The 13363-nt window shown below is 36.8% G+C and overlaps 1 protein-coding gene across 1 annotated transcript; it reads left to right on the top strand.

Annotated features, from left to right (window-relative positions):
* The first annotated feature begins 10580 nt into the window (after nucleotides 1-10580).
* On the top strand, nucleotides 10581-11150 carry LOC115227909. Its single transcript, XM_029798639.1, has one exon. The coding sequence runs from the start codon at nucleotides 10581-10583 to the stop codon at nucleotides 11148-11150; it is 570 nt and encodes a 189-aa protein (XP_029654499.1).
* The last annotated feature ends 2213 nt before the right edge of the window (nucleotides 11151-13363 follow it).

Genomic DNA, 13363 nt, shown 5'->3' with positions numbered 1-13363 from the left:
TCTAGCTTCGCGGGTTTTTGATACCCTAATAGAATGATTTTATTCTGTTTAATCCAGTAGTTGATAAGAAATGCAGAAGCATTACTTTTATCGCATTTCCTCCAGTATTGCAGTTTAGATGATTGCATCAAATAGAAGTTTCTTAAATAAATCTAATGCTTTCTGTTATATTTGTGACAAATACATTTTGCAAATTCAAAAATAATAATATTTGCTTGTTTTGGGATAAAAATTGATGTGCAAGATTGTCTCTGGCCCTTCATTAAGCTTTCAAATCAAAAATAATGTATATTGTACACACAAAAATGGTAAAATGGAGAATGAAAAGTTTGAGCTTTGGTTTGCTTATGGTATCTCAAGACTCCTACCCAACAAATCACCACAGGTATTATTCATGTATTGCGAATGTGTTATGGTTCAGTGGTCACACAAAGCATATTTGGGAGTAACTTGTTTAGGAATCAGTAATGTAATAGGTTATATACTGCAAGCAAATTTCCATAACTGTGCAAATTTCACTCTCTGACATTTTATGGTCGAATTTTGAAGAAAATCAGGATTCGGAGTGTAGTATAAGAAGCAACAGTGAGAATCGATTTTGAAGAACTTTTTTAACACATCAGGAATTTTCCAACAAGGATTCCAATGGTTTCATGCGCAATCTCAGCCTGTCAAAGCAAGAATGTGATCTTTTAGCATTCAGGCTAAGAAAATATAAGAAAATGAATTGACTAAATCATAAAGTTAAAATAACATCTTATCAAACAAGAGTGGAGGAATTTCTTCCTTATAGCAACCAAGATATAAAACTTAAAGTTATTACATCTCTAGAAATTGTTTTTCAAATAGGAATACTAGATTATCAACCAGATGATTGGAGGCTTTTCATAAATAGCTGTAGACGATTCCGTCTATTAGTAAATTTTTAAAGTAATTTTTTTGTATAAAATAGTGATCAAAAGACAGGATATTTTCTAATGCCTTTTTATTCCGTATTCAATAAGGGACAAGTTCGATCATATCGTTGAACCAACAGCGCAATCTCGGCGGTTTATATCAGTTCTTTAAACAGAGTCGACATCGGTTAGAATCGTCAAGGTGGTAGACGCTCTCCATCAACCAGTCTTTAATAAGAGCTTGATCATGAACAACCATCAAGGAAGTACTCTTATTTTTCGGATACTTTTGCACGACCCTTGTCATTATTATTATCCTCGCTGTTGTGGTCACCATTACCTTCACTTTATTTAGCAGAGTAACTATTATAATGTTACACTTGTGTAACGCTAGATCCGTTCTTCCATATGCACAAGAGACCAATTTTTGTGGTAATTTTGTAATTGGTAGTTTCAAGTGATTGGTAGAACGTCTGGGCATTTTTTAAGGTAAATATAATAAATGGTTTGCAAAAATGCAATGGAAAAGCTTCTCATAAGAGATGTATGCCTCTCTTCTTTAAACCAATAAGAAAAAATCTTGTATCCATCAACATTTGCAAATACATGTACCAAAAGGAATTCCTGGTATCTGGAATCTAGGAAATACGATAGTATATTAATTTTAAAGCCCAGAAACCTCTTACAGATTGCCACTGCGGTTCGAAAGTTTAGTAAAAAGAGTTCAGAGGATCGTCTGTGGGTGGTAAGAAGAGCATCCAATAAGTTGTAGTTTACTTGTTTTGTTGTTGTTGTCGTTGTTGTTGTTGTTGTCGTTGTTGTTTATCCTCGGGTCACCCTGTCCGTGCAGTTCTACCTCGTATAGCATGGATGTACACGATTGAACGACGGGACCTGCGTAACATTCTAATCTTCATACATGTACCACGTCTCCATCTAGCTGAGATCTGTGCTGCATATACTGACATGTAGCGATGAATCATATACAGTACAGTGTCACAATTTGGGTGTATAATGTCTCTATTGCTCGGTCTATTTCTGCCCATAGATTCGAGTGGCAGGAGAGCTATGTAGATTCGTTTATAACATGACACTTGTGTGTAAGTATGTGTGTGTATGCGTGGGCGTGCACATGTATGTTATATATATATATATATATATATATTATATATATATATATATATATATGTGTGTGTGTGTGTGGTGTGTGTGTGTGTCTTGATATAGAATATTTAAGATGCAAATAGATTTTAGTTGTGATGCTTTTAAGTTGTTTCTTTGTTATCCTTACTATTTGGAAAGCAGGAGACGTTAATTGCTTTGCAGTCTCCTCTAATGATAGTTTTTCTGCGATTGCTTAATAAGGTACGGTTGAGGAGTTTAATCATGTGAGAGATTTCATAAGGTAAGCAGTAGGGTGTATATTCGTATGAGTGTGTATGTGCATGTATGCATGTATGCATGTATGTATGTATGTATGTATGTATGTATGTATGTATGAATGTATGTATATATGGATGTATGTATGTATGTTTGTATGAATGTATGTATGTATGTATGTATTATGTGTGTGCGTGTGTGTGTATGTTCACTTTCTCATTTTAATTTTAGAGTAAATTTTGACCGACAACCTTGTTTGTAGCAAGGTTGTGAAGAATAGTTTCTTATTTTAACGATCATTCTTTAAGTCTTAATAAGGTTTTGCAGTTTATATAGTCCCAGATATCATGATAATTTGTAGCGTATGAATTAAAGATTTGGCGATTGAAGGAAGATAAAAATAAGTATAACATAACTTAGTCCCTCGTAAGGCACGCAAAAGCATATAATATCATTTCCAGGAGATGCGGACTCTATGCAGAGGAATCCCTGTCTATTCTGTGAACAAATGAAAAGATCATTAATAGAATTTCTGAGAGACTCTCGAGATGCCTACATGCATATAAATGTACTTACGCACAATGCAGTGGAAATGAATTTGAGTAACTGTTAACATAATTTACATTAAGGTATAGATGAAATAAGTTTAGTTTTAACCTCCCCATTCTTATAAACACCAACTAGATATTTAACTCGCTATGTAAACGTGTGTGCACCAAACCACAAGTGTGAGTATGCTTACATCTTCGTGGATGCTTGTATGAGTGAGTTTACATGCGCCATCCAGCTTGCGCGAGGCCGTTTATACATCTCTATCCGTTAACGGTTATTTTAAATACTTTTCTCGCTATATTGCGTGTTCGTTTCTTTTTTGCGTCTGTTATTTTATTTTTGATATCCTATAAAATGAAGATATATACTTTTGTATGTATGTAGATATGTATGCATGTATGTATGTATATATGTATGTATGTATTTATGCATGTATGTATGTATGTATGTATGTATGCATGTATGTATGTATATATGTATGTATGTATTTATGCATGTATGTATATATGTGTGTATGTATTTATGTATATATGTATGCATGTATGTATTTATGCATCTATGTATGTGTGTGTTTGTATGTATGTATGCATGTATGTATGTATATATGTGTGTATGTATTTATGTATATATGTATGCATGTATGTATTTATGCATCTATGTATGTGTGTGTTTGTATGTATGTATGCATGTATGTATGTATATATGTATGTATGTATTTATGCATGTATGTATGTATGTGTGTATGTATGTATGTATGTATGTATATGTATGTATGTATGTATGCATGTATGTATGTTTGTCTGTGCCTATGTGTGTATATGTGGGTTTCTACAGTACTTTCTTTTCCGTGAGTTTATGGATGTTATTTGTGACAGTTGCATATTAAATGCACATTATTGTATATGTATGTATAATTAAACTGCCACTGCAATTTTTAACACTAGGATTTCTGTATTCAGACGATAAAATGTGTGTCCTAAATAACAGTTGCATGAATGTTGTGTGTTCATCATAATACCATTACAACATTGTTAATGTTGCTAAAGCTGTACTGTAAAATGTTTATCTCTGTATGTGAACCGTTTATATTTAAATGTTTTCTGTGCGGTTCTGTGAAGTTGTATCGTGTCTGCTGTTACGAATAATACTATTTTCCTTGTAAAGTGAAATTTTTCTAGAGTGTTTGTAAATCCTATTTTCAGTTAGAGTCTTGTAGACTTCTTAATTTACCGTGATAGGGTTTTAGATCCAGGTTCGTGCAGTCATAGTTGTTCACATGCTAAGAGAAATATGTTTGTGTCACTGACTGCCGTTCAAGCTGTAACCATTCTCTCGTCTCTCTTGATATAATATATTCAATATCGGTTTAACCATTTAAAAGATATTTGCATATTTAATGATTTAAAATGGCAGGCAATATTTTGAGGTTATTGTTTCTCTTTGGAGGAAGGATTATCCTTCTTCTTTTGACTTAAAATATTGAAGCTTTCTGCCCTCACCAACCAGCTTGAAATTATGTACACCTGAGCTCTTACGGAGTATTTAGGACCGCCCAGTATAATTCTGGTGTGAACGTTATTTAGACATAAAAGTTTACTCCAAGCATGTTTTCACATTTCTCCATATTTACATCCACAACGCATCCAAAGTTAATTAGGGAGACATAGAGAAACAAAATGCTGGTCTATAAGTACTTCCGTTGCCCTCAGCATAGTAAAACATTCTTTTATAAAGAAGTACAAGTATGTATTTTTCGGGCACTTTTACTGCGGTAGTTGTTTTTGATGTTCTTTGTTATTAAATTGTACAACAGCAACAATGTAGGAGACACATGCTTCACATAACTGTTTGGCCTTAAACTTGATTATTTATTTAAAATATTTTCTTGGCAGGTTTTCAAGATAGATGATGCACTTTATGATCACCCCGTTTTTCTCTTCTTTTTTTAACACTTTTTTCTATTTCATCACTCTTTGTTTTCTGTGTGTATTTAAGGTAATCTATAGACTTGCATGAACGCTATCTGCATACCGAGGAATCAATCTATAGTTAAGTTGCATTAGAGTAGAGAATAGTCATCAAATAAAAACATTTCTACGATTATTGGTTTAAAATAACAGTGAAAGTCATGAGCATCGACAGAGGGCCTGGGAACTGGTTTTTCAGAATAGGCCCTTTGCATGTATCCTTATCGAAAAATATATACATTCCACAGACTACATGTGCTAGCATGTGACCGATATCTCCGCGTCACAAAGCTTCTGATAAATAATACATCGACGTATAAAACCCCAATCGACGTAGTAACTCAAGTCATAATCTTTACCGATCACTGATGGACAAATGCAAGCAGACACTTGTTTTATCGATTAACTTTCTGTTACTTGTTTTACTTGGCATTTCCAACTTCATTGTTAAATGTTATCACCAAACAATATAATTTTCTTTAAAAATCTGCGGGTATCGTTGACATTTTATCAGTCAATGGGAGAAGTTTATTACAGCGTTTTCTTTATATACATTTCTAACGCGATATTGATTTCTTACATAACATTTCTTATAACTAACTCCTGCAAATCGTATGCGGGCAGTAGAAATTAAATGTGTAAGCGTATAAAAAAAAAAACTATATTTCTTGATGGTTAATATTCTTTTATCGTTGCATCAACAATTGTAACAAAACAATTTAGAACATGTTTCACTTTCTTCAGGTGGATATTCGCAGGTGTACAACTTGCCGTAACTTGCCGAAGAATTAACGATCAAAATGCTCGGTAAATATAGAAAATTTGATCACCATCTGCAATAACATTTCTCTATTGTTTATGTCTTCAGAACATATTTTTTCGCAGTCACCAGCTTCGTAATAGTTTTGTCATCACTAAAGGAAACCTAAAATCGAAATATTTGAGTTTTCTTTATGATGACAAAACTATTATAAAGCTGACAAAAAATCGAGTTAAGTAACAGTTCTATAAATGGTTTTGATCTAGAGAAGGAAAACACCTCTTAAAGAACACAAAATTGCAGCAACTAGAATTTTGATAAATTGCTGTGTGGTTAAGAACGAATGTCACTTGACAACTACATCGTTTCGGGTTAGACCCTTGCTATTAAATCCTCTGTCCGCACAATGCCAGATAAAAATTTGGTCAGGGAACATTATGTGGAAATTGTCTGGTGAACAATCTCAGTTTTGGAAATGGTGGATTTAACGTACTTAAAGCAACATTATCACATCCTTTCTATAGTCTAGCTGTATAATCTAATAACAGTCACTCTAAACATATAGAGATTTCTATAAGTATATTATTTCCTATCCTAATAAGGTGTACGATATATTAAATATGTAAAAACGGCTCCATAATTAGACAAATTTGCAATTTGTTTTTAAAATAATATTGAAATAACTATAATTATATAACTATACTTATAATTATATTGGTACATAATATATTGAACATACTCTTGGGTATATCAAACATCTACATATACGAGGTCTGATTAATAAGTATCTGGACTGTTGCCATAGTAGCGAAGCTAAAGCATGCAGGGTAAAGCTGCTTGGCACAGATTGACCTTGAACTTTTCTGCGCATGCGCAATATGTTTTAATGTTATGGCACACTTTCGCTGTTTACAACAGTGCTTGGAAGGAAGGTGTGTAGCATGTGATCGTCGCATTGACCATGACAGAGAAAGTTGTCATGGAGATACCTGCTCAGAGGCCTACGCAAAGTGGCAGAAAATGTATGAAGGTGAGTGTATGGGTCGCACGTAAGGGTACGAGTGGTTCGGATGTTTCGAAGACGACCGAAACAAATGTCGATATAGACGAACGTTCTTGGAGACCCACAGCCAGCGGAACTGAGAAAAACATCGAAGATGTGCGTGCAACTATGAGGAGAAATCGTCGAATGACCATTGTGGGTTATCAGAGGATGTGCAGATTAGTTACAGTTCAGTCCATTATCACTGAAGATTTGTGTATTAGACGCATGTCCGCCAAGTTTGTGCCAAGACTGCTTTCAGATGACTAAAAGGTCACTTCGGTTGCAGTTGCCCAAGATCTTGATTGTATCGAGAACGATGAAAACTTTTTAAAACTTTGCAGTATCGTCTAGCTTTTGGAAATAAAATTTGATGCAGATTGTCTATCAATTTTCTCTGTTGTGGTAAATCTGACAATCACACGCTACTCATGTTCCTTTTGTAAACAGCAGAAGTGGGCTAGAACATTAATACTTAATCCACTAATTATATTTATAGTATTTATAGTATTTATTCGATACTATATTACTACGAATTGATTATTTCTATAAGTATTTTACATAAGATTTCCGAAAGTTCGTTTAAGTTTGTTTATTTGTATTTTGAAATTAGCTATTTCATCTTTAAATATGAAAAATTAATTTATTAGGTTTTTATTATATGTGCATATATATTTATTTATAGAGATTATTTTAGATCTAAATTATAATATTTATATACATTTATATATTTTCATTGATAATTTATATATATTAGTCATTTTTAAATATTTATGTAAATAGATATAGACTAATACCGATATTAGATTATTGGTGGGTTTCCTACCTTATAAATTAAAATTAATATTTAACATTATAGTAGATTTTGATATAATCATAATTGTTAAGTTTTATGTTTCTAGTTTGATAATAGAATTTATTATAAGTAAAATTATTATATTATTTATATCTTAAAAATATTGTTTAAATATTTCTGATTACATTTTAGATATTTCAATTAACCTGCAGATTGACTGTAACCATAAATTATTACGAATTGTACAGCCATGAAACGATCGTAGTGTTTTACTCTTTATCTTTTATTAAACTTTTAATACTTTTGATAAATATTTAAAATAATATAAATTAATTAATTTTATGTATTGGCTTATGTTTTTCATTATTTGATTTGCCTAATAGTGGTTTTATCTCTAATTTAATATAATATAATATAATATATTTTACTATAAAATTGGATTTAATCCTAAATCTGATTTTTCCCTGTAAGTTTGGATTTATTCCCTAATATTTTATAATTAATATATATATATATATATATATATATATATATATACATATATATATATACATACATATATAGATACATGCACAAACACATACACACCTATATAAATCTAAATATATATCTATGTATATATGCGTGTGCGTGTGTGTTTGTGTGTGTGTGTGTGTGTGTGTGTGTGTGTGTGTGTGTTGTGTGTGTGTGTGTGTGTGTGTGTTTGTGTGTGTGTGTGCGTGCATGCTTGTGTGTGTATGTATACCTATATATCAATATTGGAGGATTAATAAAATCCGAAATTATCGATGATATGGCCGTCTCGCTTGCTGTAAGGAGCTTGTCTCCCTTGTCAGTCATTAGATAAGTGCTTCTCCGTTGTTAATAGTTGTTCTGGCTTATAATTTTAGCAATGCTGTTGCGGACTAGTCTCTTTAGTTACATCTATGCTTGTGCCTTTAGTTGTAAATTGTGAATAAGCCACCTTAAATAATTTAATTTATACACATACACTCATATATATATATGTATATATATATATATATATATATATATATATAATATATATATATATATATATATATATATATATATATAATATATATATATATATATACATGCATACATACATACATACATACATACATACATACATACATACATACATACATACATACATACATATATGTATGCCAAGTATATAATGTCAAATACAAATTATATTTCAGAATAAATATATCTGGACAAGCTACCGCTGAAATGGCAATAGTGTATTGACAATATGGGTGCATATTTTGATGAATAAAACTATTCCTTGTATTTATAAAACGTTAGCAAACTTTTTTTCTTTTCTACATATTTCATACTTGACGACCTAATAATACTCTGACAGAAACAGGATATAAGGATAAGTTAGTATATATTACTAAGAACGAAATAAAGGAACATCTGAACAGAAACGTTATGTTGCGAGTGGGGAGGTTAAAGATGGTGTTGGGGATCAGGAGGCCATGTTCTGCACAGGTCTGGAAGAGTAGCAGACCGTTGCTGTTGCAGTTGCCAACTCTATGTTTCCCAATCCTTCCCAGGAGACATTATCACGACCAACTCTCGCATTGAAGTCACCTAGAATGATGAGTTTGTCTGCGCGGGGAGCCGCGGTGATGACAGAGCTCAAGTCTTCATAGAACTTGTCCTTGGTCTTATTTGGATTTGTCATGGTGGGGGCTTAGGCGCTGACAAAGGTGGTGTACTTCTGTCCGCGACAAAGGAGGAGTCTCATCATCATTAGGCGATCATTCATACCTTTTGGGCGACCAACCAACTTGCCAGCCAATGTCGACTTAGCTGCAAAGCCAACTCCAGCCTCTCTTCTCTCTTCAGGTCCACATCCAATCCAAAAAAGTGTATCCTGCACCTTTTTCCTGTAGTTCGCCTTCGCCCGGCAGCCTGGTTTCGCTGAGATCAGCAATGTCGATGTTATATCTGGCGAGTTCATTTGCTATGAGTGCTGTGCTCTCTGGGGACTCCCCGACCGTCTCTGTCAAGAAGCGTACGAACGTTCCAAGCATCGAGGATGATTGGTGTACTCCTCGCTCTTTTTCTTTGTTCTTTGTTTCGACAGCAGTGTGTAGTGTCCCTTCCAGTCGCGGTAGGCTGGCTAGGGTAGGTGGAGCAGGCAATGTTTGGGACACCTTTTCTAGTTCGTTCCTCATGCCATGGAGGTGAGCAGTGCGTTCCTAAATAGGACTGCTCAGTCGCCCAGACGGCTCCCGAAATCCACTCTTGCTCCAGGTCAGTGAATAGCGACCCTGTGGCCTGAGCCGCCTGTGTGCAGGTTTGCGGCTACGACTTCCAGTGTACCCACACCTGTCGCTTCGTCACATGCCTGTCGCCACAGGACTTTGGGATGAAGTGGTGGAAAGAAGGATGACAGATGACTCGTCGAGGAAACTTTGTTTAAGGGTTGCACATCTCCCACCTCACTCTCTCGTCCGAGACCGTCTTAATCAGTGGCAATACCAGATCGAGACGACTGAGGACAGAACCGGATGCAGGGAATGACTAAGATGTCCTATAATGCTTCATCTTGCCCTATGCACTCCACGGTGCCCTGCTGTAACCGCCCTCTTCTCTATTGAAACCGTTCTGGTGGTTTCTTCTGTAGAATCAGCCGGCTTCAGTCTTCGTATGCCCGCTGAAAGCACTGGCACCTCATTGACTACGTTATCATAAGGAAGAGGGGCAGGCAAGACGTACGAGTTACGAAGACCATGTGTGGCGCAGAATGCTGGACAGACAATCGCCTTTTTGTATCCAAACTCAACCTTAGAGTTCAGTCCAAGAGACGACCACAAAATAGGAAAGCACCAAAACGCTTGAACATCGGCAAGCTGAAGGATAGCAACGTCAAGCGGCTATTTACTGATACATTGGAGCAACGCTTGGACCCCATGTGCTACAAGGCAAGGATATTGAGGAAGCCTGGGTTGCACTCCGGGTGACGTTGTACGACACAGCCATGGAATGCCTTGGGCCATATACAAAGAAGCACAAGAACTGGTTTGATGAGAACTGCGCGGAGATCAAGCAACTACTAGAGGAAAAGCATCGTGTTTACAAAGCTCACTTCACTGACCCCAAGTCAGTTTTAAAGAAGGACAGACTGTGGATTGTATGGAGCAAAATCCAAACGAAGTTGCGTTAGATGCAGGATTCCTGGCTTAGCAGCAAAGCAGACATGATCCAGGGCTTTGCAGACAGAAATGACATGAAGAATTTCTATGACAGCTTGAAGGAAGTTTATGGCCCTACTACTGCACGAACACTATCTCCCCTCCTTAGTGCTGACGGGGCAACACTGATCACCGACAAGGAAAAGGTATTAGAGAGATGGGGTGAACATTTCGACAGCGTCCTGAATAGGTCTTCCACCATCAATGGTGAAGCCATCGATAAGCTACCTCAAGTCCCCGTTGAGGAGTCAATGGACGTCGCACCAACTTTGGAGGAAATTCAGAAAGCATGCCGCCTACTGTCCAGTGGCAAAACACCTGGTCCGGTCTTCATTCCAGCTGAAGTATTCAAAGAAGGTGGTATAGCCTCGACCAGGAAAATTCACCAACTATTTCGGCTCATCTGGATGCACGAGACAGTGCCTCAAGACTTCAAGGACGCCTCCATCATCCACCTCTATAAGCGAAATGGAAACCACCAGGTCTGCGACAATCATCGCGGAATTTCACTGCTGTCCATCACAGGCAAGATCCTGGCTTGAGTTTTGCTCAACTGCCTCATTGCACACCTAGTGCAGGTTCTCCTACCTGAGAGCCAGTGTAGCTTCCGGAAAGAGCGTGGGAGTATCGACATGCTGTTTGCTGCTAGACAGCTGCAGGAGAAGTGTCGGGAGCAGAACGTCGACCTCTACTCCACCTACATCGACCTGACCAAGGAATTTGATACCGTTAGTAGAGAAGGTCTCTGGAGAATCTTGGCGAAGTATGGATGCCCCAGAAAATTCATCACCATCGTAAGACAACTACACGATGGCATGTTGGCAAGGGTACAGGACAAAGGAGAGACTTCTGATCCATTCCCTGTCTCCAACGGAGTGAAACAAGGATGTGTACTTGCTCCCACCTTGTTCAGCCTTACGTTCTCCGTCATGCTGACAGATGCTTTCAGGGACACAGACATAGGCATCGGCATCAAGTACCGGTCCGACGATTTAGTCTTCAACCTCGGGAGGCTCAAAGCGAAAATCAAGTTTTCAGTAGACACCGTCAACTGTTCGCCGATGACTGCACTCTCAATGCTGCCACTAAGTCCAACAGGCAGCACAGCGTTGACTAATTCTCTGGCGCCTGCAACAATAGACTTTTTTTGTATTGATAGTAAGGCCAGATTAGATGACAAAACCAGTCCATCTACACTCACTAATTCCAAGAACATCGATGTTATATGTCTTCATACTTTAGCAGCTTGAGCAGTTTTCCGGATCACATACATTGTTCTGACATTCCAATTGCCAATAGTTAAAATTAGTTATCGTTTTCCAATTGACTTTTTTCAGTCGTTGAGTTTCCTTGCTTCTTTGGCCCCAAATCGTCATTATGCTCTGGTCATCCAAGAATCTGATGTTATCGACATCTGGTACTTGTCAAGTCTCATTTTCAAAGCGTGGTTTCGTGCGGTATGAACTTTCTCTTTGAGCGCTTCTGGTTTCTGTAATAAGTGATTTTTTTCGGGGAATGGGTTATTAGCCTATTGCTCAACCCCCATCTTGGAGAGCCAGTGGGCTATTCTTTGTTTGATTCTATCCGTCAACCTCACCGCCTTGAAGACTCCTGAAGATCATTGGCGCACGCAAACATCCCCAGCAACGTTAAGGTGATAGGCCACAGGGGTGGGGTGCATATTCCTTATACTCAATATTAATTGCCATTTACCAAAAATATCACACTGTCAACCATTATAGTCCACATCACTTCAAACTTGAGTAGTGGTAACATCTTGAATAAAGTTGCATGGATACATATATAACGTGGGTGAAATTGGATGCAGGTGAACCAACAGGATACAAATAAATACTACGTAGCCAGATATACATGCAGCAGAAACATGTCGGAGAGAGGTTTAAAGAGAATATACAGTATAAATTACAGTAATAAAAGCGTAGATGTGCAATTCTCCTTATTTATTTGAATTGCCTTATACATACATGCATATTACATACATATTACATACATACACAAATACATACACACACACTAACACTCACACACGCACATACACAAACATATACGTATGTCCATAAATATATGTACATATGTATGGGTGTATACGAGCTCTGAACAATAAGTATTCGGACTGTTGCTATAATAACGAAGCTAAAGCACGCAGGGTGAAGCCGCCTGGCACAGATAAACTTTGAGCTCTGCTGTGCATGCACACTAAGTTTTACTGTTTTGGCTCACTTCCGCCATTTACAGCAGTGCTTGGAAGAAAGGTGTATAGCGCGTGATCGTCTCATTGACCATGACAGAGAAAGTTGTCATGGCGATACATGTTAAAAGGCCTACGCAAAGTTGCGGAAAGTGTATGGAGGGGAATGTATGAACTGCGCACAGGTGTACGAGTGATTCAGATGTTTCCACAATGACCGAAAATATGTCTGTATTGACGAACGTTCTGGGGGATCCATAACCAGAAGAACTGAGAAAAACATCGCAGATGTGCATACAGTTGTGAGGGGAAATCATCGAATCACCATCCGTGAGTTATCAGAGGATGTGCAGATTAGTTACGGTTCAGCTCAGTCCATTATCAATGAAACTTTGTGTATGAGACGTGTGTCTACCAAGTTTGTGCCAAAACTGCTTTCAGCTGACTAAAAGGTCACTCCGATTTCAGTTGCACAAGATCTTGATCGTGTCGAGAACAATGCACACTTTTTGTAAACTTTGCGTAGGTATCTGGGCAGGTATTACC

This window comes from Octopus sinensis, linkage group LG1, assembly GCF_006345805.1.
Source record: "Octopus sinensis linkage group LG1, ASM634580v1, whole genome shotgun sequence".
Taxonomy (NCBI): domain Eukaryota; kingdom Metazoa; phylum Mollusca; class Cephalopoda; order Octopoda; family Octopodidae; genus Octopus; species Octopus sinensis.
Note: the sequence above shows the minus strand (reverse complement) of the source record. Positions and strands in the feature narration are given on the sequence as shown.

Bases quoted from the DNA above. Each gene is read 5' to 3' on its own strand.
- LOC115227909 (XM_029798639.1), top strand. From the start codon at position 10,581: ATGCAGGATTCCTGGCTTAGCAGCAAAGCAGACATGATCCAGGGCTTT.